Source organism: Pongo pygmaeus, chromosome 18 (assembly GCF_028885625.2).
Source record: "Pongo pygmaeus isolate AG05252 chromosome 18, NHGRI_mPonPyg2-v2.0_pri, whole genome shotgun sequence".
NCBI classification, from domain to species: domain Eukaryota; kingdom Metazoa; phylum Chordata; class Mammalia; order Primates; family Hominidae; genus Pongo; species Pongo pygmaeus.
Window position 1 is genome coordinate 982546 of NC_072391.2, and position 24270 is coordinate 1006815.

A 24270-nucleotide genomic window follows, 5' to 3' on the forward strand; every position below is an offset into this window, starting at 1 on the left:
ATCTTCCAGGTGGAGATCCCAGCTGCCCCTTGGCCTGTCCCCGGGGAGACCCCAGCTGCTGCTCCCTAAGGGTCAGCTGTCCTGGGTCCCGGGGACAGAACAGCATCCGACGTCACGTGCCTTGTTCCCAGCATGCTACACAGCGGACAGTGCTGACTCACCTCCTACCCTGGTACCCCCAACCCACATGGGCAGGCTGTGGGGCTGGCACCACCCGGCTTTCTCATGCCCGTGGGCACTGGGGCAGGGCCCCCCGGCTGAGCCACCTACCGAATCTGGGTTTGGGCCGGGCACCTCGGATTTCCCTCTGCATCTGCAGAACTTGGTCCTTCAGGCTGCCCGGCCCAGAGGGGAACAAGAATCCCAGGGTGGCGTCATCGAAGCAGGCCAGGCTGGGCACCATGGTCAGCCAGTTCAGGAAGCCGAGGTTCCCGCTGATGATGAGGACGCCCTGTGGAGATGCCACAGCTGAGCCTCGCACAGGGCCCCCGGGTGGCTGGCGCCTCTCTTCCTGGAGCAGGGGAGCTGGTACCTCTCTTCCCAGAGCAGGGGGCGGGGCCCTGCATCCAGCTCTGCCCTTGCTGTCCCCCAGCCCCAGCATCACAACTGAAACCCAACTGTGCCTTCATGGAGGAGACAGCAGACGCCTCAGAGGTGCCTTCTGGCAGGTGCTTCCAGAACGTTCCTCCTGTGACTGCAGGTTTCTGTGCAGGTTCTGTCCCTTGCTTTAGCGATTGCAAGGCTGGGGCTGGCTCAGACCACCAGACCCTGTGCCCTCCTGGAACTCCTCACCTGCAGAGGGCGCCTGCCAGGGTCATGCCGGGGGAGGGCTGGTGCGTCCAAACAGAGGAGGCTGTGCTTGGAGAGTGGGTACTGGGGACGCCCCTCAGCCGATGGGTGACACGGAAAAGAGGGGCCATGGGGGGGGGCCACCAGTAACACCCCCACTCCAAAATACAAAATGCAAGGAAGCGAGACACAGGCACAGGACCCTGTGCCACAGAGAGGAACAGCAGGAGAGGGGAGGGGCTGCATTCAGGACTGGCTGAGCAGCACGGCTGGGAGAGCTCCAGGGAAAGACTCAGCAGCAGCAGTGAGTAAACCTGCGGTGGGAAAGACAAACCCACGGCAGGAGGGACTCAGAGGGACCCGCTTCTGGACACCACTGCAGGCCAGTGATCGTTAGGTGACGAAACTGGAGATTGAGCCGCTGTCCCTGCAGCTCCGTCGGGTGATGTCACAGGTGTGCTGCCAAACCTCACCCCTGCCGTTGCCGCAGAGGCGTCAGGGAGACAGTGGCGGCTTGCGTGGCCGGTCGCCCTGCACGGGTGATGGTCTGCGGCTGAGCCGGTGGACACTGGGCCGGCAGGACCCGGGCGTGGCCTCCTCAGACGGCTCCGTCAGCCAGATTTGATGCATCAAAGCCCAGCCTTTATCCCCGTAACTCAGGAGGAAGGTTGAGGGCGGGGACACGGATGTCTAATGAAGGGCCTCGCGGGGGCAGCCACGTCAGTTTTATGGGTGATGACGGTGTTTTATGAACTGTGCATTCATGGCTTTCCCTGGGTGAATTTGGAAAAATAGCCTTCCTGGTTCTGAGCCGCAAAGTAGTTAAATATTCTCCACTGTCTAGAAGGTTACCAAACCCGTGTCAAAAACAGCCCCGCCTCGCCCTGGCTGGGGTCAGCCATCTCTGCCACCAGCTCCCTCAGCCGGTCCAGACCCCCATGCCCTCTGTCCTGTGTGACCAGGGCTGGTCTGGGGCGGGGTGGCTGGGAGCCCCTGAGCTCCTGTGACAGGGAGGGCGCAGGGCTGGGCGCTGAGGTCTGACCTTTGGGCCCACTTCTGGGGATGCTCCGGAGGAGACGCCACAGGTGAAACTGGAATGTCCTGCCATCCGTTCCGGGTGGGAAAAGCTCGGGCCTTTCTGGCCCGTCCCTGTGGTCAGCCTGACTGGCAGATGGGACCAAAGCGACCTGGGGCACAGCCTGAGCCAGTGCCTGTTCTGACGCTCGGCCACACCAGAGCCATCAGGAGCTTCGAGCAGCACCCAGCCCTGAGCGCCTGCCTGCGTTGGTCAGGGTGGGCCCCGCCTGAGCGTATTTCCAAAGCCCCCTTGGATCATCCTGATGTGGGCTCTGGGGAACTCTAGCCTCAGGGAAGTAGGGCTCCAGGGAGCACAGATCTGGGCGTCAGATCCTGTTTCTAAGAAAGCTTCGGGGCCCTGCTCCGTGCGGAGGCATCCCCAGCTGTGCCCCGTTCAGCTGCTCTGGTGCATCTCTCACCCTCCATCTGGTAGGCTGTTTTGTTGTGAAAACGCAGTTCTGCGTAGAGAACACGGCCTGAGCGCTCCTGGGGGACCTTGTCTTCCTTGTTTTTCTTCTAGCGTCACTGAGCCATCTCCTCAGAGGGAAATCAATCTTCTCACAGCCCATCTGTGCTCGCCCCCACCGGCAGAGTCCTCACAAGGCTGTGGGGCCCACAGATGACCCGGCCGGTGGCTGGGAGCGGAGGCGAGGCCAGAGGGGGGTCCCCAAGGCCGGCACAGGAAGAGGAGCTTGAAGTGGTGGAATCCTGGGCCCAAGAGCTGGAGCAGCAGGTGTTCCAAGGCCAACAGCGCATGGCCCCAAGAAGGAAGAGTGGCATCTCTGGATGCAGCCTCCTGCCTGTCAGCTGCCACGGAGAACAGGTGGCTTGTGGGGATCCTCTGCCGAGGACACGCCCGCGCTCGCGGGGACCCTCCGCCGAGGACACTCCTGCGCTCGTGGGGACCCTCCACCGAGGACACGCCGGTGCTCACGGGGACCCTCCGCTGAGGAAATGCGTTGTGTTCCCAGGTGGGCACTCTGGTGGGCGTGAACCCAGGTCTCTCTTCGGTGTCACGGAGAGATGAGGGGGGGAGAACACGGAGAACATGGTGGGAGGTAGAGAGAATCTGCTGAGGTCTAACACGAGTCCATCAGTGTCCACGACAGCAGTGACCCAGAGCCCTGTGCCTGACCCACGGAAACGCATCCAGCCTTGCAAAGAAATTGGAGTTCAGCACATGCCCCGAAAGCGACAGGCCCAGGGTCATGGTGCTCAGGAAGGGAGGCTGGACGGAGGCCGCACATTGTAGGATGCCAGTTGCATGGAACGTCCGGGTCAGGGGAATCCAGACATGAAGCTCCCAGTGGCTGGTGGAGGCCCGGCGGGGGGTGTGAGGGTCTCCTTTGCCGGCTGTGGAGGGGTATGGGAAGTTCTGGAACCAGGCGGAGGCGGCGGTTGCGTCACGCTGTGAATGTACTGGACGCCCCTGAGTTCACTTCAAAAGCGTGAACTTTGCATTATCTCTGTTGTTTCATCACAACCAAAACACAGCTAAGGGCCCGTGAGCCCAGCTCCGGGACAGAACCTTAGGACAGCCGGCCTGTGTGTGCGGGGCTGGCAGGGCCTCCGGGCCTCTGTCTTGAGGGGGTGTGGGGTGCAGCCACCACAGGGCAAGGAGCCCTTGGGGCAGGGTGCGGTGGGGCCGGACAGCCCCCTGTGAGCAGGCACCTCAGAGGCTCTAGACCTGAGCTCACCCCCTGCCCCTCCGGCCCTGGCAGCCCCGGGCTGCGTCTCCCTGTCCCCAGTGCCGTAGTGGAGGTTGATGGCTCCTGTGGGGTGCTGGCTGGGCGGCCGGGCTCTGCGGTCACTGCTCATGTGCACCCCTCCAGGCAGGCAGTGGCCCCAGGGCCCCGCGGAACCCTCCGGAACAGCTGTGTAAACTGTGTGGGAGGAGGGAGGCCGCTCATGCCGCAACTCCCCAACGGAAGAATCACGGGAACCAGGACAGGCTCCAGGGGGGCGGCGCTCAGATGGGAACACACAGAACCAGGACAGGCTCCAGGGAAGCGGTGCTCAGAAGTCTCAGGGCACTCGGCTGGCACAGCGTGGCACAGGTGAGGGTGTGGCCCCGGCCGGGACACTACAATGTTAGAGGGCGTGGGTCACTCTCAGCCCCATGCCGCATCATCCCCCAAACACCCTCTGTGGGGGCAAAAGCCCTAGTTCAAGACCCCACACGGCCTGTGAGGGGGCAGGATACATCGCAGCCGGGACAGCCGGCCGACCATCCTCTCTTCCAAGGGGGACGCCAGGCCAGGCCGCAAAGCACAGCCACGACCCTGGTGCTTCCACCTCGTCCTGGACACGGTGTGGGGCTGGAGAGGATGACACGGCCCGACCTCCGAGGCCTGGAAGGGAGGCGCTGCCTGTGCTGGGTCTTTGGGGGTGGAGCTCAGAGTCCCAGGTGCAGTGAGGCCCAGCTCTGTCCCCTCCCTTCCCAGCGTCCCCACTGTCCACCGCCGCTCACCCCACCAGGCAGCAGACTCCAAAACTGGGCCAGTACCGGCACTAAGGGAACCCGCAGCCTGGCTGGCATGCTTGGGAGGGTCCCTGTCTGCCTGCACCGGGGCCCATTGGTCCAATTCTCATCTAACCCCCTGGCCAGGTTCCTGCGTTCTGAATAAGCAAGGACGTTTTTGAGGCCTCTGGTTCAAGGGTCACAAGGAGGTTTTTGAGCCTCTGGTTCAAGGGTCACCTCCCCATTCCATGTCACGGTAGCTCAGCCCTCAAGTAACTCAGCACCTTGCTTTTCAGGAGAGCTTCTCCCAGCCAGCATCAGCTTATTTGGAGAGGGGCAGTGGTGGAACCGGCCAGCACAGCCTGGGGGAGGGACGCTACAGGGTACACAGGCCATGGAAGCAGGAGGTGGGATCCTGAGCACCCCCCACTGCCAGGCAACCAAGGAGCCAAGCAGACCAACACCTCTGCCTGGGTCGTGTGTCCAGGGGTGCCCTTGGACCGGCCTCGGAACCAGACCTGAGCCTGGCGTGGGCAGCTCTGTGTTCTCCACCGGCAGGGGCAGGCGGGACCCTGGGGCAGCACAGCCCACACAGGAGGTGCAGGGGGTTGGGGGGACTCCCGGGAGTCTCCAGCCCTGCCCTCCTCCAGCAGCTGGGACCCCAGGACCACATGGCTGAAGACGGCTCAGGAGTCACCCGTGCGCGTGGCCCCACCCAGGTCAGGAATCCTGGAACACACTCCTGCATTCAGGCTGGACACCCCTCCCTGGGTGGCAGTGGGACCTGGGGCTGGCACAGCCGGCCCTGGCCCCACGCCTGCGCTCAGCACAACCTTCCTTGTGCCCCGTGTGGGAAGCACATGTGCCCGGGGCTCGGTCTGTGGCCCTTCCGAGGCTGAGTGGAGAAATAAACCGGGGCACGTGCGGACCGCGGGTGTCTCGGCACCGAAGAGAAACAAGCGGTGGAGCCTGCAGGAGGCACGGGGAGCCCCCGTGCTGCCGCGGAGGGAAGGAAGCCAGTCCGCAAAGGCTGCACGATGCTTCCCACTCTAGGACGTCCGGAAGAGGCAGCATCGTGGAGATGGAGGGTTGGCGGGGCACAGAGGACTTCCAGGGCCACAAGCGACTCTGCATGAAGCTGTGATGGGGACACGCGTTGTCGTCCGTCGTCCGTTTGTCGGAGCTCACAGAATGAGCAACACTCCAAATGGCTCTCTTGTCAGCTGGGGACTCTAGCTGGCAAAAATTTATCAGTACTGCCTATCAACTACACAAGGTCCCGGCCAATGCAAGGTGCTGAGCGCAGGGAAACTGGGAGGGAGGATAAGGGAGCCTCTGTAGTCTCCGCACAGTTTTTCTGAAAACCTAAAACTGTTTTAAAATAAATCAATTAATAAAATGAAACAGAGCTGAAACACTGGAGCAATGGACGCAGGTGGCTTGGGGCGGACAGAGGCGGGCTGGGCGGGCTGGACGGGCTGAGGACCTCGGGGAGTCATGGTGGTAAAGTGCTGCCCAAACTGAGACCTTCAGTAAGTTAACCCGGCTGATGGATAACCACTGAGGAAACGGAGGGTCTTCCTTATCCATTAGAGGAGGGAAAATAACAGAAAAAAATGTGAGCGAAAGATACAAAGAACAAAGAGAAAAACACAAAGATGTGGAAATACATCAGTTGAGATATAGGGGCCTGTTACTTAAAAGAAAAAGACGGCCACGCTGACCCTAAGCATGACCTTGCTCCCCACTGTCTCAGGAGACGCGCGTCGGTGAGGACACAGGCCTTGAGGCAGGGTACACACCTGCAGTCACGGCACTTTAGGAGGTCAGGCAGGAGGAGTGCTCGAGCCCTGGAGTTCAAAACCAGACTGGGCAACATAGTGAGACCCCCATCTCTACAAAAAATTAAAAATAGCTGGGCGTGGTGGCACCTGTAGTCCCAGCTACTTGAGAGGCTATAAAACTAAGATAATATTATCACTTTGTTTGCCAACAGATTTGAAAACAGATGAAATGAACAAATTCCCAGGGAAATGTTCACCACAAAAACTGCGTCAAGTCAAGAAGGAATGGAAACTGCGTGTCCTGTGGCCCGCAAGGGTGATCAGTCACAGAGACCCTGGTGGTGCAGGTGGCCTCATGCAGGAGCACTGCCAGGTGTGAGGCACGGTCACCTCTGCTTTCCAGACTCCCCCAGAGGAAGAGCCTCAGATGTTGTGGGAATGTGAACTTGCTTCAGCATCCGCAGCATTCACGTAACTCGCCACGTCACAGAGGAAAGAACAAGTCATCTCGTGACCAACTCAACATCCATTCATGGCTAAAAACCCACAAATGAGAAGTGAATAAAAGCAGCCACGAAAACAACCCACAGCCGGCACCGTGAGAGGCAGTGCGCGGGGCAGGGGGCCCTCCCCGCTGTGGGACCCCAGACCCAGGACAGCACTCGACCCCACCCAGCAGGGGAGAAAGGGATGGACGCAGAACCGGCAGAATCCCCAGATCACCCACAGGATGCGTCTCCGAGGGACCCGCGGACAGACGGGGTAGTACCAGTGCAGAGGTTGTCCGAGAAAGGTCAAGGTCACCAGAGTCCCACACTTAGCCACCAAGAGGAGTAAGTGTGACTTAAAAGGGCACCATTTACAACATCAACAAAAAGAAGTCACCTCAGAGCTGTGGCCCGCAAACACGCGTGGGGTCCAGCTACACGGAATCAGCTGAAGCTATTCCAGGAGCCCCCAAACGTGCGTGGGGTCCTGTTACATGGAAATCAAGTGAAGCTATTCCAGCAGCCTGCAAACACACGTGGGGTCCGGCTACACAGAATCAACTGAAGCTATTCCAGGAGCCCGCAAACGCGCATGGGGTCCGGCTACACAGAATCAACTGAAGCTATTCCAGGAGCCCGCAAACGCGCGTGGGGTCCGGCTACATGGAATCAACTGAAGCTATTCCAGGAGCCTGCAAATGTGTGTGGGGTCCGGCTACACGGAATCAACTGAAGCTCTTCCAGGAGCCCCCAGACACGCGTGGGGTCCGGCCACATGGAACCGACTGAAGCTATTCCAGGAGCCCCCAAACACGCGTGAGGTCCTGCTACACAGAATCAACTGAAGCTATTCCAGGAGCCCTGAGCAGCTGCAGAGAGAATGTGCGGTCCTGGATGGGGGATGTTCTGTGAGCAAGTCCATTCTTCCCACTTAGATTCACAGCGACATCGATGCCCGTAGGGAAATCACCCGATGGGCACCGGCGCCAGCCTCCGAGCAGCTAACGCGGAAAAGCCGGAGGGAGTCAGGAGCTGCTCAGGGCCCCGGTGGCCAGAGTGAGGGTCCTTGGTGGGGGGAGGGGTCAAGAACGGCACAGCCACCCTGGGACACGTGCAGCTTCCAGTAAAGTGAATCACAGGCCTGCTCACGATACAGGAGTGCCCTTGAAAACACGTCCACAGGATGACGAGATTGCGTGTGTGCACGGCAGGCTGTGGTGAAAACCAGAAACCACAAGAACACAGACAGGACGGGCGAACTGACCGCAGGCGTGCACCGTGAAACAGGACCCGGCCAACAACCGTGGGTGCCCCCACGTGCACCAACGTGGCGTGGCACCCGTGCCTGCTGATGGAGCTTTGCCCCTCAAGGTGGCGGTGCTCTGGCAGGGGTGGGCACGGCAGGGGAAGGGCGGGAAGGGCGGGAAGGGCGGGGGCAGGGGCAGGCAGGGTGGGGGAAGGGGCGTGGCGGGGGCAGGGGAAGGGGTGTGGGGCACCCAGGTACATCTGTTTTCCAGAGCACGTGGAACGCCACCCAGACCTGTGCATTGCCCTGGCTGTATGTTACACCTCCATTGAAACAATCGAGAGAGAGAGAACCACCTTTAAAATCCCCAGCGTGTTTTCCTTGGGAATTGACAGTTGGAATGTAGTGTTTACAGGGAAAAGCAAAGGCCCGAGACTGGCCCAGCCTCCCTGGAGTCAGCGTGGGGGTGCCCTGCCCTTCGAGGCGCCCTCAATGCAGGGGGCTTGTGGGGCAGGGACGGCAGTGACTGTGGGCAGGACGGGGGGTTAGGGGGTACCTGGGGTTCCAGGGGCTGGGGGAGGCAGCCCCTCACCCACATGGAGACAAATGACCCTGGCCTCTCTCAGACCCTGGTTCCCGGTGGACTGACACAAACACGTGAAAGGAAACCTCTAGAATGGAAGAATCTTAGGAGTGGATCCCAGGAATGTGGGGGTGTCCACACAGGGCCTTGGCGTGCTGACTCCGTCCCACTGCTGAGCCCAGAGCATGGCCGGGCCTCTCGCAGCTGCTGGAAACGCTCTTGGGAGGAGCCAGTCCTTGGAGGAAGCCTGGGAAGGAGACCCTCAGCCTCCAGCCCGGTACAGGGCCGCAGTGGGGCCCCTGACACAAATGAAGCCTGGGGAGGACAGGCTGTCCCCAAGAAAGGGGGCCTGTAATGCCCCAGGGGCCTCCCAGACAGCAGGGCAGCCAGAAATAGGGCGATGGGCCAGCGTCTCTGTGGACACAGAGGGCAGGGCGGGCGCTGCGGGCTCACCTGGAACAGGATCTGCAGCAGCCCGTGGATGATGCACGCCCGCCGGCCGAGGAAGAGGAAGAAGGGCACCAGGAGCTCGATGAAGTGGTTGCTGAGCGTCTCGAAGCGGTGGAGCCACCAGGGCGAGTGGTGCAGGTAGTATGCCACAGGATTGGGCACCGGCTGGGTCTGCAGGGACAGGAGGGGCCGTGAGGTGCCTGGCCGATCTCGGGGGGCGGGGCTAGGGATAGGCATGTGGGTCCCTGGCCCCCTGACCCTGGCCCCTACTGCACACAGGATGCCCCCGGCTCGCCTGGCCCTGCACACGTGGAGCCCACCTGCCAGGCTAAGAGGAGCCAAGGGACATTCAGGGAGCTTCTGAAGCAAAAGCAAAGTGTTCCTTTTTGTCTTAAAATCTTTACCATCTAAAAGCCAAGAATACACACCCCAGCTGAAGGAGAGACGACACCTGTAAACCCTCTGTGCCCAACTCGAGAACACAGGCAGTCGGAGAACGCGCCGCCTGCTGCCCACAGGCGGCCAAGCTGCAACCCCCAAGAGCTGGGGTCCACAGGTGGCCCCTCAGGCTCAGGATACCCTTTCCCTGGGGATGGACAAGTGGGTGGGGACGTGCCGGTTGGGGACCAGGAGGAATGGGGCCCGGGCCCCGAGCCCAGCTCAAGGCTCTAAGCGCAAGACCTGGCTGCGGGGACCTTGAAGCCTCCTAGGCCAAGGCACAGAGGAGTCCCCACACCTAGGGTCCCACTCAGCAGCCCAGCCAGGAGGAAGGGTGGGAACTTGCCCTGTACCATAATTCAAAACTATCAAGGCCAGGCACGGTGGCTCATGCTTGTGATCCCAGCACTTTGGGAGGCCAAGGCAGGCGGATCACTTGAGCCCAGGAGTTTGAAGCCAGCCTGGACAACTTATCAAGACCCCATTTCTATAAAAATAAAAAATTAGCTGGGCATGGTGGCGCAGGCCTGTAGCCCCAGCTACCCGGGAGGCTGAGTCAGGAGGATCACCTGAACCCAGGAGGTGGAGGCTGCAGTGAGCTACGACTGTGCCACGGCACTCAGCCTAGGCGACAGAACAAGACCTTGTATCAGTCAGTCGATCCATCAAGTCAGAGCGGTTGTGCAGACTTGTCTGGAGTGAGAACGCCCGACTGGCAAACGGGGCCCAGGCCCCCACACGCTGTTTCCCGGAAGCCCCCAACGACAGGACCCGGAGTGGCACTGCCAGGGCCGTGTGAGTCGGTGAGCCCAGGGTGGTGGTGGGAAGAGCGCCCGAGATGGATGACGCTGCGCGCTCAGCTTGGCTTTGCAGAGGGGCCTGCCCGCATGCTGCTCGGGGCTGAAGGCCTTGCTAGCACAGCCCACGGGAGCCATGGGGCCTGGCACAGCCGCAGAAACCCCACTAGGGACAACAATGAACACACCCTGCAGGGAGGGAGGCGGCCCCCAGACGCTTCAGAGTCTGCACCCAGGTCCTGGGACTCCCGGGGTCCAGAGAGGCTGCGTGGAGGTCGGGGCCCCCAGGTGGCAGAAAGTACACATAGGGGCTGGTGCTGGGCAGCGCTCGCTCTGGGGTGGGGGTGTGGGAAGTGCAGGAGAGGCGGCCATGTGTACACCTGAGGGGGCGTCCGGGCACAGGGCCCCAGTACACCCCAAGAGCCGTGGGCTGGGGAGGGTCCTGAGGCCTCTGCTCCTTTGCTTACAGGACAAAGAGTTATTTTTGTTTACACTGAGGCTGGGAGAAAACATCATGGCCTGAAACTCAGCTGTGAGCCGTGAGGTGGGTGTGGCAGTGTCGCACGCTACAGGCAAGGCCAGGAGCTCCCGTGCGGCCAGGACACTCAGCCCGCGGCCAGGGGAATGGTGGGTCAGGGCATGGCGGGGCTGCTGGCCCAGACCTCAGGAAACAGCCTGCAAACTTCTCCTAAAAAGACAATTTTAAATAAGAAAAACATGAGGAAAGAGTGAAGGGGATGACACCTGTTTAGGGACTTAGAAGGCAGCAGATCTTGGGGGAGAACGAGCGTCGTCTGTTGGGGCTTGAGTGCCCGGTGTGGGACCCACCCCCTAGTGCCCACAGGGAAAAGCCAGAGAAGAACCGGAACGCCTGGTCCACCACTTCCCTTTTAGGCTGCTCGTTGTGTGTTTGGGGTTGCGGCGAGACCCACGCAGGAGGCAGCAGGCTTGGCCAGGTGTTGGGAACAAGCATCTCCAGTGCTAGGCCCACACCTGAAGTCCCAGCTCTTGGTCTGGCTTTTGGGGTGGGGGACTTTAACCTCTCCTTCCCTCTTGCACGCTGGGGCTGCTGACGTGTCAGCTTTGACGGGGAGGGGAGGAGAGGCTGCTTATGCTTATCAGGTGAGGGTCTTGGGATGAAGAAGGAGGTCCCATGTGTTCCAGGAACAAGCCAATCACAAGCATCCCTGTGGGAAGCAGCCCTTGGATGTTTGTGTCCCAGAGTGGTAACTGCTACCGGCTCTCAGAACCTCACCTGGGAAGGGGCCACGGTAGGGGCACAGTGCCTTTGTGGACGTGCAACCCCCACTTCCCACCAAGGCAACTGCAGATGGAAAAAACCACACTGAGTGATAAAGACAGTGACAAATGTAACAGACATGGGGCTGACATGACCCAATGCTGTGTTAAAAAGAGAAGAGCATCAGGCTCAGCTGTGGTGGCCACTGCCCCTCCTGAGCGTGGCTCGCCTCCCCTGGCATCCCAGCCGACCTTGGGACTCAGCTTTGGCCAAGGGAATGCAGCATGAGTGATGTTCTGAACTTTCAAGCTCAGTCCTTGAAGAGGCAGATCCAGCCCCATTAAACATCTCTCTACTCTGAGGCCACCAGGCTGTGAGGAAGCCCATGGTGGCCATGTGGCAAGGCCACCGGGAGGTGCACTAGGTTCCAGTACAAGTGAAGCCTTCCTGGACCTCCCGGCCTAGCTATCAGCTCATGAATAACCCCACCTGACACCACGTGCAGCAGAAGAGCCACCCAGCGGAGCCCATCACAGGACCAGGAGAAAGAGGAGCCACCCAGCAGAGCCCATCACAGGACCAGGAGAAAGCTGCTACTGCTCAGCAGAAGAGCTGCCCAGAAGAACTCATCACAGGACCAGGAGAAAGAGGAGTTGCCCAGCAGAGCCCATCACAGGACCGGGAGAAAGAGGAGCTGCCCAGCAGAGCCCATCACAGGACCAGGAGAAAGAGGAGCCGCCCAGTGGAGCCCATCACAGGACCAGGAGAAAGAGGAGCCACCCAGTGGAGCCCATCACAGGACCAAGAGAAAGAGGAGCTGCCCAGTGGAGCCCATCACAGGACCAGGAGAAAGAGGAGCCACCCAGTGGAGCCCATCACAGGACCAGGAGAAAGAGGAGCTGCCCCGTGGAGCCCATCACAGGACCAGGAGAAAGCTGCTACTGCTCAGCAGAAGAGCTGCCCAGCAGAACCCATCACAGGACCAGGAGAAAGAGGAGTTGCCCAGCGGAGCCCATCACAGGACCAGGAGAAAGAGGAGCTGCCCACTGGAACCCATCACAGGACCAGGAGAAAGAGGAGCTGCCCAGTGGAGCCCATCACAGGACCGGGAGAAAGAGGAGCTGCCCAGTGGAGCCCATCACAGGACCAGGAGAAAGCTGCTACTGCTCAGCAGAAGAGCTGCCCAGCAGAGCCCATCACAGGACCAGGAGAAAGAGCAGCCACCCAGTGGAACCCATCACAGGACCAGGAGAAAGAGAAGCCACCCAGCAGAGCCCATCACAGGACCAGGAGAAAGAGGAGCTGCCCAGCGGAGCCCATCACAGGACCAGGAGAAAGAGGAGCCGCCCAGCGGAGCCCATCACAGGACCAGGAGAAAGAGGAGCCGCCCAGCGGAGCCCATCACAGGACCAGGAGAAAGAGGAGCTGCCCAGTGGAGCCCATCACAGGACCAGGAGAAAGAGAAGCCGCCCAGCGGAGCCCATCACAGGACCAGGAGAAAGAGGAGCTGCCCAGCAGAGCCCATCACAGGACCAGGAGAAAGAGGAGCCGCCCAGCGGAGCCCATCACAGGACCAGGAGAAAGAGGAGCTGCCCAGTGGAGCCCATCACAGGACCAGGAGAAAGAGGAGCTGCCCAGCAGAACCTGTCACAGGACCAGGAGAAAGATGCTGCTGCTCAGCAGAAGAGCCGCCCAGCGGAGCCCATCGCAGGACCAGGAGAAAGAGGAGCCACCCAGTGGAGCCCATCACAGGACCAGGAGAAAGAGGAGCTGCCCAGCAGAACCTGTCACAGGACCAGGAGAAAGATGCTGCTGCTCTAAGCCCCTGAGGCTTGGGGTATGTTGGGCAATAGCAGATCTCTGAAACAGCCTGAATCCAGAAGCCAAACGGTGTTGAACTCTGATGTTAGTGGGAAAACCCCATTTTAGAGAAACCAAAGTAAAAGTTTTTCTGAGTCTTTGGGTAACAGATACTTAGTACTGACTCACACACCCTCCACCCCAGACAGGGCTCAGCACTCACACCCGTGTAAGCCTCCTTACATCCTGGAGAGGTACAGAAACAATATTTGAAGAAACATTGGCCAAATATTTTCTGAATGTAATGACAATGATAAACGAATAGATTCAAGCAACTCAGTAAACTCCAAGCACAAAAAATATGAGGAAAACAACACCAAATAACAAAATGGCCACATTTTACCGCACGACAGTATGACACTATTGATCACTTTGATTGTAGTTTGACAAATAATCAAATTGTCACAAACTGTCTATAAATGTTAATTAGATCATGTTGGTTAGTAGTGTTTTTCAACTCTTCTATATCCTTCCTTATTTTCTATCTACCTGCCTTATCTATTATTGAAATCTCCAACTTTATGGATTTGTCTATGTCTGCTTGCAGTTCTATCCATTTTTGCTTCATGTCTTTTGAAGCTCTGTTATGAGGCGCATACATGTTTGAGAGTCTTCTGACCTCCTGATGAACCTTGTGAAATGGCCTCTTTACTCCCGATCATATTCTCTGCTCTGAATTGTGCTTTGTCTGGTGTGAAGGTGGCCAGTCCAGCCTTCTTGTCACTCGCGTTTGTATGGTATATTTTTCCATCCTTTACCTTTCAGCCTGTGTGTGTCTTCGTATTTGAAGAGGATCTCTTAGAGTAGTGTTACAAACTATACATCATAATCGAATAATGCTTAAAACTCGTGATAAAAATCTTACATGCAAATAAAGATGTTACAGAGTATGTAGATAAGGAGTTGTCATAGGAAAAATGCAAATGAGACGAGAGTAGAGTACAATCTTTAAAGTACTAAACCTGTCAACCTAGAATTCTATACCCAACAACAATCTCTTTCAAAAATGAAGGTGAAATAAAGACTTTGTCAGACATTGACAAGCTGAAAAAACTTGTCACCAGTAAACCTATGCTAGAAGAAATGTCAAGTCTGTTAAGTGGAGGGAGAATGATTACGGATGGAAACCTGGATCTCCATGCAGGAGTGAAGAGCTCTGGAAATGGTAACGTTAGGTGGAGGGAGAATGATCACAGATGGAAACCTGGATCTCCACGCAGGAGTGAAGAGCTCTGGAAATGGTGATGTTAGGTGGAGGGAGAATGATCACGGATGGAAACCTGGATCTCCACGCAGGAGTGAAGAGCTCTGGAAATGGTGATGTTAGGTGGAGGGAGAATGATCACAGATGGAAGCCTGGATCTCCACGCAGGAGTGAAGAGCTCTGGAAATGGTGATGTTAGGTGAAGGGAGAATGATCACGGATAGAAACCTGCATCTCCACGCAGGAGTGAAGAGCTCTGGAAATGGTAATGTTAGGTGGAGGGAGAATGATCACAGATGGAAAAAAGAGCTCTGGAAATGGTAAGTATATGGATACACAATGAGGCTGTTCTTCCAATTGAATGAAATGTCTCTGAAAGATAACTGGACTGTTTGTTTAATCAAACTGTTTGGCAATAATAGCAAAAGGCCAGGAGGGGAAAATACTGTTGGGAGAATATTGTTGTAAAATTCTTTCAGCATTTATGATAGGCATAGTATAACTTGAACGTGAGCTGTGATGGATTAAAGACATATACTATAAACCCTAAAACCACCACACAAATAAGACAAAAAAGTTACAGCCACGAAAGAAAATAAAAAGGAGTCACAAAAATATTCAATTAATCCAGAGGAAGGTGTAAAATAACAGCAACAAAAAGGAACAGAGAACACATGGGAGAATCAGAAAACAAATCGCAAGACAGCAGGCTGAAACCTTCCCCAGGAAAGACTGCATTGGATGCAGACGGCCCGGACACCCAGATAAAGGGCAGGACTTGTCAGACTGGATTTAAACATAAGACCCAAGCATACGCCGGCTCTAAGAGATCCGCTTCAAACACAAAGACACACACAGGCTGAAATCAGGTAAAGGATGGAAAAACATACCATACAAACACGAGTGACGAGAAGGCTGGACTGGCCACCTTCACACCAGACAAAGCACAATTCAGAGCAGAGAATATGATCAGGAGTTAGGAGGCCATTTCACAGTGTTCATCAGGAGGTCAGAAGACTCTCAAACACGTATGCGCCTCATAATAGAGCTTCAAAAGACATGAAGCAAAAATGGATAGAACTGTAAGCAGACATAGACAAATCCATAATTATAGTTGGACATCTCAATCTCCCTTATCTCAATAATTGATAAAACAGGCAGGAAATGAGGACGTACAGAAGAATTGGAAAACACTATTGGCCAATTTGATCTAATGAATCCTGACAGAACACTGCCTGTTCATTTTAGCTCAAACGGAACTTTCACTAAGACAAACCATATTCTGGGCTACAGAACAAATCTGACTAAATTTTAAAAGACTGAAGGCATATCAAGTATATTCTGACAATAAAGGAATTACATTAGAAACCAATAACAGAAAGATATCTGGAAAATCCCTGTCTCTTTGGAGCTTTTAAGGAACTTTCATTCCAGTGCATGTTACATTTGATTCTCACAACCGCCCTAGGGTAGTGGGTGATCATTTTAAAGCTGGAAAGACAGAACTTGCTCAGGAGCACACAAGCCAGTGAGGGGCGCATGGAGGGTGGGCAGCACAGGGCTGCATAAGAACAGGGCTCAGATGCAGGCGCTGCTGTCCTCGGCTGCGTGGGTAGAACAGCCGTGAGCACTGCTGACCTTGAGGTGCCACCCGTCTCCCCCAGCCACGGCTTGTCACTGGCAAGAGGACCCCAGGAGAAGCGGGAAATCCAGGCCCACGGAAGGTCGGTGTCTCCTCAGGCCTGCACTCGCCCAGTGGGCTGCTCTGCTGAGTGATGCCAGGGCACGGGCCTGGGGCTGTGAGCCAGGCCCGGCCAACACCACCCTGTAGCGGGCTACCAGCCAGGCCAAGCCCCTCCCACCAGAGACCCCCGACATTCCCCAGGCCCCTCCCACCCGAGGCCCCCGACGTTCCCCAGGCCCCTCCCACCTGAGACCCGGACATTCCCCAGGCCCGGCACTGCCTCTCCTCCCCAGCCCCCAGCACACACAGAAAACATTCTCTTCTTACAAAAACCAATAAAACAGCCAGGAGACAAGGCGAGAAACCTCGGCTCCCAGCCTGCCGGATGGGATTCAGGCGTGGTTCCCCTAATGGTGACATTTACAGTCTTCACGGGCGACGCCAACCTGGATATACATTATTCCCACATTAGCGGGCCCCCATATCTGAGGGCGCTTTGTGACACACATCCAGTCACAGCCTGAGCAGGCTGGCAGCCCACAGCCCCTGGTCGCAGTTAAAGGCATTACAGGATCTCCTGGCCCAAATCCTTGCTGGGTGGGTCCTGGGACACAGGAGGATAAAAGGCTGTGTTGACCTTCCCTGTTGGGAGTCAGCCAGGAGCAGCCCCAGCCGCTGTGCTGTGTGAGCCTTGAGGGCAGGCTGGAAAGGGGCGCCTGCCTGACACGGGGATGCACCAGCCCCAAGATACACTGTGTGGAAGGTGGCCGGGCCAGGCTGAGCACTTCAACACGGATTCCTGCAGCTCCTGCTGGGAGTGTTGGGGCACACGCGGCCTGGGCACCCGTGGGGGAGCTCGGCGGGCAGGGGGGCGTGAGCCGATGCTTCTGTCAGCAAGGCTGCTCTGGGCAGCAGGGCCATGTCCCTGGGGGGTGTCCACAGCAGCTCTGCACCCCCTCACTCACTCCCACCCACACCTGGAGGCCCTGCAGAACTCTGGGAGCCCGGTCCAGAGAGGGCTGCTCTGTGTGGTCCGCCGCACGCAGAGTGCACGCTCCTAGCATGAACGGCCTCTAGTCTCTGTGAGCACCTCAGAGTGAGCAGAGCGGTCGCAGGCACCCTGGAAGGCATGGCCGTGACCTGGGCCCGGAGTCAGGGTGCAGATCGTGACCTCAGGCAGGGGCAATGCTTCCGGATCACTCTACTTAACCACTGGCCTAAAACTCCCCCTGCATGTGTGGGAGCTCAGAGACGCACCCCCAAGCCACAGGCTGCCGGCCATAGGCTGGGACACCCTTGCTCCAGGAGTGTAGGTGGCCCCAGGCAGATCCAGGGGCCCCCGCCCTGGCCAGGCAGCTCCCTGAGGGTCTGTGGTGCGTGGCCTGGTCCCCGGAGGTGAGTCGACTCTGGGGGGCTCCGTGCCCGTCACAGGGCCTGTCTGTAGCCCTGAGAACATCCTTCAGCAGACAGAATTGTAGTTCTCCACGACGTCGGCCCAAGCTCGCAGACAGGCCTGGCCTCGGGCCAAGCCTTGGGGTGCAGCGGGTAGAGCTCAGTGGGGTACTCCTGCAGGCAGCAAGGGAAGTGGCCGTGGGTCCCTGCCTGCCGAGGCCCTGGCAGGGGCTGCCCTGTGCTGCGTCTGGGAAGCGGCTCTGGAAGAGGCGTGGAAGGAGCGCCGTGGGACTGAATGACAGTGTTGGATTTCCCGCAACTCTCTAGCAACAGAGTTATGTTCAACTCCCCTAAAAAGCAACGGAGAATCGTTTGCAACATTCAGGGTCCATGTATTCCAGATCCAGTGAGTTTTCTCTGCATCAAAACCATCTGTGGGAGTCCTCACGCCAACCTTCTTGACGACAGTTGACTTCCTAAGACCCAAGTGGAGAGAGAAGACAGGTCTGGATTTTCCATTTCAGCAGCCAGTGCCATCCCTGCTGCTAAAAGCAGCTGCGTGACCCCCACATTCACAACCTGCTGTTGCATCGCGTCATCAGGCGACCGCTCCGACGTGGGGACCGCAGCAACCCTTCCCACAGCCTGCTGCATTCCGGACAGCGCTCGTCCCTGGTCACCGACCCTTGTCCTGTGCTGACCCTGGGATCCTGGGGGTCCTCGCGACAGGGCTGAGGACATGGCTCTGGTCCCTCTGCTGGCTGAGAGCAAGCAGCCGTCCGTGCATCCCTGGTGTCTCATGGGACCGAGCCCTTGGCCTGCGGGGTGTGCACTCACTCAGGGTAGAAGTCGTCAGAACTGAGTTAGCTGCAGGGCACCCTGGTGGAGTCCAGAGATCTGGGAACACGACGCGAGGAAAGCCACAGGCTTGTTGTCGGGAGTTTCAGGCAGAGCCGCCCGGTCGCGCCGCCCGGTCGCCTTTCACCCTCTGGGGGGCTGGCCTCTTCTCTTGGAACTTGGGGACGCCTTCCCTGCTGCTTCTGGCTTAACTGACTGAATTTGTTGGCAACTGCCTTTTGTTACCAGCAGATGAAACAAGCGGTGTGTGGGGTGCGGGGTGTGAGGCTGTGGATGGCTGTGGTGGAGCAGTTCCTTCTGGGGAGAGAAGTCTGCCCACTCGGAGCTCCCGAGCCCGGAGGGAGAAGTCCCGAGGGAGGCGTCCCCAGGGTGCATGGCTGCCTCTTGCTCTGTGCTGCTGAAACTTCTGGAGGTTTCCAGGCTCCTGAAGGGGCTCAGCGTCCCCCACAGCATAGGGGCAACTCTCCGAGAAAGGGGCACCCCTCTCTGACTCCTTATCTGACCAGCAAGAAGCGGAAAGACAGCAAAAGGGCCTGAGACCCCCGCCCACAATGCTGTGGGGCAGAGGGCATGGCTCGGGGGCTGCAGGCAGGGGCCTGCCACCTTCTGGAATCAGGTCCTCCTCGGAGAGAGGATTCATGGAGGGCCCTGGGCTCGCAGATGACACCCTGACTTCCTGAAACCTTCACCAGTGCCTCGTCATCAAGACACACGGGAGGAAGCATCCTCGTCTGAGAGACAAGTCTTGAGGTGAGAGGGGGGCTGCAGCTCCCGTCCCAGCTGAGGACCCCTCCGCCTCATGGCTGCTGCCTGATACTGGCTGGCCCTGCTGCCCACCTGTGCGTCCCTCTCCTGCGGTCCCCATGTAGCTGTCCCTAAAACCCCACCCCAGATGTGGTGTCCTCACTCTCCCCACACACTGCCCCCTGTACCTGCCCCCCCCCCCCCCACCCACACAAATGCTTCTGTCCTTGGACTGGGCATGGCCACTGCTCCATCTGTCGAGTGGAGTCCAGGCCCCTGAGGCCGGTACATGGGCCATTCCTGCCCCAGGGGACACAGTGAACCCCAAAGAGCCGTGTCACGGCGGTCCACCCGCTGCAGGCATGGCGCCGCACAGCTCTGAACACTCGCTACTCCAGGTACTCGCTCCTGGAGCCCCAAGGGGCCCCCAGGAAGCAAGAAAAGGGGCTCCTGGGCCCTCTCCCAACTCAGCGGGGCTCCATCATGCCTTTCAGGTCACAGTGGGTTTTGAAATGTGATTCCCCCAGAACAGCTGGAGGGAGCCAGTCCCGCCCGCCGGGACAGCAGCTGCTGCCAGAGCCTCACGCTGCCCGGCTTGGCCCTGGACCCCGTGTGACCATCAGGACATCAGGCTCATGGCTCTCTGTGAGCTAAGGCTCAGCTTGTCCTGGGATGTGGATGAAAAGGGCGCTGACCTCACACACCCTGCACTGCAGCCTCAGTGTCTGGAGATGGGAGTGGCCCCAGCCACAATCCAACGTCCCAGGAGGCTCCACCTTCCGGAAGCCCAGCCACGTGGGCATAGGACCCCCATGCGTCTGGGCCTCTTCTAAGGACACAGCCGTTGGATTTGGGGCTCAGCACAGTCCACTCTGACTTCATCCTAACTAATCCCAGGGAGGTCCTGGATAAAGCCACGCTCCAAGCTCCAGGGAGAGTGGGTTTGGGCCCTGCCTGGAGGCCTTGACACTGCTGCGGCCCACCCTCTGGGTGGCAGTGACACCGAGGGTGCCTCAAGACATCCAGGGCCATCCCTCCGGCCCGGGCTGCCCCTGCCTGTGTGCTCCAGGCCGGGCCCACCCTGTCCACCGTCTCGGGCCATGTCTGAACTGGTGGAGCTAACGGCTGACACAGAGCACTCCTCACACGCGGCACAGCAGAGAGCTCTGGTCGGGGGCAGTCCTGGGCCTTTGAGGCACAGAAGAACTGGGTGCTCACGGGGGCAGGAGGGACCCACCGCATCCCAGCTGGCCACGTGGACACAGGGGAAGGCAGTGCTGACAGGCAGCTGTGGGCTCCCCCGGCCCGCCTCCCCAAGAGTTGCGACCTGCGTCCTCGCTGGAGTGCAGCTGTGGCGTGACCGGTCCCCCAGAAACACCACACCCTGGTGGTCCTGGCCAGGCGAGTCCTGGGGATCCTGAGACACTCCTGGGCCCAGAGCAGCCACGTTCACTGAAGAGACGCAGTCCAAGATGCCTGATGCTGGCTTTAAAATGCAGCCACTCCGTAGAGAAGGAATCAGAGTGTTTGTTTGTGGGGGCACGGTGGGCGCCTCAGCGTCTCTTGCCAATGGAAACCTGTGCGGGGTGGTCCTCACCAGCATGCAGCCTTCACGGACCTGAGCCCATTGCACCACTGCTGTCGCCACCGGTGCTGGGCCAGGGGGCTCAGTGAGATGTGCTGTGGAGCTTCTGGCCTGGAGACAAGGGGTCCACCCAGCTTTCCTGACCTGTTCTGAGGGCGTATGGAGACACGGGACCCCCCACCACTTTCCTGACCTATCCTGAGAGCGCCTTACATGGGGCCCCCTCAGCTCTGCTGCTCTGTCCTGAGGGTGTCTGGAGACAAGGGGATCCTCAGCTTTCCTGACCTGTTCTGAGGGTGATGGGGGAGACACAGGCCCCCGCCCACTTTTCTGATCTGTCCTGAGGGTGTCTGGAGACACGGGTCCCGTCAGCTTTCCTGACCTGGGCTGAGGGCGCTGGACCTTATCAGGGGCAGGGTGGTCGGCGTTGGCTGCGGTGTGCACAGCTTTGTTGGCGAAAGCCTCTCACGCACGCGTGCTCTGCGGCTGCTCCCCGTCACGGCTGTGTTGGGACCATCCAGCCACAGAGCTGAGAGTGTTCACTTTCTGGTATTTCACAGACCATCAGCTGAACCTGCTCTCGGACAAAGAGAGGAGCTCACGGGTGCTCAGCAAGGCGGGACATTTGATGGGGTATGGAGACATCTCAAGAGCCTGAAGAATAAAGTCAGGACACAGCCACTAAATGCAGGCACAAATGCCTGTCCCAGGCCGGCACGTGGACCAAGACCCGGAATCGCAGCAGAGGCGCCGCGTGAGGACGGCGCCAGCTCCACGCTTGGAGGCGATGAGTGCCAGAGCAACCCTGGCAGAAAACGCAAAGGCAATGAGACAGCTGTCACTGGCTGTCGGTGGCACGCAGACAATGATGGCTTCCGCGTGCAGGTGTGAGCGACGGGCCGAATGCAGGAAGGGGTGTCCAGGCCTGAGATGCTCTAGGTGCACCGTGGCCATGACCACACGGGCTCAGGGTGGGGATGGTGCTACCAGGAGGCTCCCACATGGACTGACAACAAATGACTATCTAAGCTCCAGGCCCCAGACCACCCCCAGCCCCCACATGAACACGTGAGCTCTAGGCCCCAGACCACTCCCAGCCCCTACATGAACACGTGAGCTCCAGGCCCCAGACCACTCCCAGCCCCTACATGAACACGTGAGCTCCAGGCCCCAGACCCCTCCCAGCCCCTACATGAACACGTGAGCTCCAGGCCCCAGACCACTCCCAGCCCCTACATGAACACGTGAGCTCCAGGCCCCAGACCCCTCCTAGCCCCCACATGAACACGTGTGCTCCAGGCCCCAGACCACCCCCAGCCCCCACATGAATACGTGAGCTCCAGGCCCCAGACCACTCCCAGCCCCCACATGAACACGTGAGCTCCAGGCCCCAGACCACCCCCAGGAACACGTGAGCAGTTGGCAGGAACCGGGGTGTCTGAAGGGACTCAGCCTGGGCCTAGGGCAAGCACAGTGGAACTGAGCTGTGGTTCACATCTGCCCTGTGGGACACACCTGCCCACATCCAGGTAATGATGGAGCCACAGCTCCGTGTGGCAGGGGCTGGGCACACAGCCAGGAAGCCACCAACAGGCACCTGTCAGGGGACGGTGGGGAGCTGTGGACTCCAGGAAGGAGGGGCTGGCCCGGAGGCCTGGGCAGGACCAAGGACAGCAGCGGAGGGTGCCGGTGCAGGAACCAGAGCAAACCAGCTGCACTCGAGATCATGGAGGGCCACAGACCCCGTTTCCGCAGCCCCAGCAAGTGGGGGGGGGGGCTCCTGCAAGCCCCCATGTGACCACCCACCTGGAGAAAGGAGGGAGAGGATGTCCTGAATCAATGGGGGTGACCCTGTGATGCGACAGCTCACCAGGGTGTGCAGCACTGAGCCTCACCAAGAGTAGGAATGGGGCGGTGTGAGGCCGGGTGCCCTGCCCTCGCCCTGCACAGCATGCTCACCTCATAGTGGAAGTCCATGCAGGTGAGGTCTCGCCAGCACCGGTCCCCCTGGATCTTGATCAGGCCCTGCAAGGAAGAGAGCAGAGGGAGAGTCAGTCACGGGGGCTGGGGACGCGGCAGCCCCGACAGAAACAGCTTCCCAGGAAGACGAACCATCCAGGAAGGCCGTGGATCTGGGCTGCAGTGAGGGAGGGGACCTTACGTATGGAACATCCGGGAAGGCAGAATTTGAGAAGGGCAGATTCAGGGCTGCTTTGATGAATAGGAGTTAAGTGCACACCGCGGGCGTGAGCAACGGCGGCTCCCTTTTTATAGTCAGCGCCTGGTGCGCCTTCCCCAACACTCATTCTCAGAGCTCCATGCATCATCACGCTACAGAAGTTGCGTGTCTTTAAAGAGGACAAATGCACCACGCCCTGCACAGACCCCATGGACAGTGTCAGAGGGAAGCTTCTCAGTGCCTCCAGGATGAGCCCAAAGTCAGAGGGAGCACCCAGTGCACACGTGTCTCAGCCCCGCCCCCTGCGGCACAAAGGGAGCCCAGGCGCAGGCCCCGTGTGTCTCCCACACACTGCAGCTCGCCTGCTGTGAGGACGCCTGGGGCACGGGAGAAGCTTCCAGGGGCCTGCAGAGGGAGCTGTCAGCACTGGGGAAGGTGGGACTTGGGCAGGAAGGCTGCGGGGATGGGGGTTCTGCAGTGCCAGGGTCACAGTGAAGCATCCAGGGAGGGGTCGGCTCCCACACCTGTCTGCTTTCCCTGGGGCACTCACAGCTTCAGACGATTCCTTCACAAGTCAGAAACAAATTGTCCCCTCCTCCTGCTCGCGCTAAAATCACCGCTGAGACACAGATTCACATCCAGCGTCTCACACACTGGCGCATCGGAGGTGAAACTGCACAGACGTGGAAGTGAGTCCCGCCTCCTCCATGACAGGGGTTTCTGCTGCACAACCACTCCCAGCCAAATCTCCTGGGCTCCATCCACCTGTCCACCCGGCCGTCTGCCCACGCGTCCCCCGTCCACCGGACCATCCGCCCACCTGTCCCCCTGTCCACCCGTCCCGTCCACCCGGCTGTCCGCCCACCCGTCCCCCCGTCCACCTGGCCGTCCGCCCACCCGTCCCGTCCACCCGGCTGTCCGCCCACCCGTCCCGTCCACCGGACCGTCCACCCACCCATCCCCCCATCCACCTGGCCGTCCGCCCACCCGTCACCCGTCCACCGGACCGTCCGCCCACCCGTCCCCCCGTCCACCCGGCCGTCCGCCCACGCGTCCCCCGTCCACCGGACCATCCGCCCACCTGTCCCCCTGTCCACCTGGCCGTCTGGCCACCCGTCCCCCGTCCACCTGGCCGTCCGCCCACCCGTCCCCATCCCCCCGACTTCCACCTGGCATATAAGCACTGAGCGCCCTTGAGGTGCCGGGCCCCGCTCCACCCCACAGACCGCGTGCTGCAGGCACAGGTGCGACAAGGTGCAGAGAGGCAGGACGGCCACCAGGCGTGGCAGACGCAGTGGCACATAAAGGACAGGAATCCATGCCGCGGGTTTGGAGCCGACGGCTGCGGTGGGTGTAGCATGGTGGGCTCTGGGGCAGCCGCATTGGGCTGCAGGTGGCGCCGTCTCGCTGT

At 59.3% G+C, this 24270-nt stretch overlaps 1 protein-coding gene across 5 annotated transcripts in view; it reads right to left on the reverse strand.

Moving 5' to 3' along the window:
- LMF1 (lipase maturation factor 1) overlaps window positions 1–24270 on the reverse strand; it is a 110985-nt gene that overhangs the window by 15042 nt on the left and 71673 nt on the right. For all 5 annotated transcript variants that reach the window (XM_054455370.2, XM_054455369.2, XM_054455371.2 and 2 more), the window contains 3 exons: window positions 22640–22705; window positions 8882–9049; window positions 271–451 (listed from right to left, as the gene is read on the reverse strand). In XM_054455370.2, the coding sequence (XP_054311345.2) occupies window positions 271–451; window positions 8882–9049; window positions 22640–22705 (415 nt within the window). The remainder of the gene's footprint in view (window positions 1–270; window positions 452–8881; window positions 9050–22639; window positions 22706–24270) is intronic.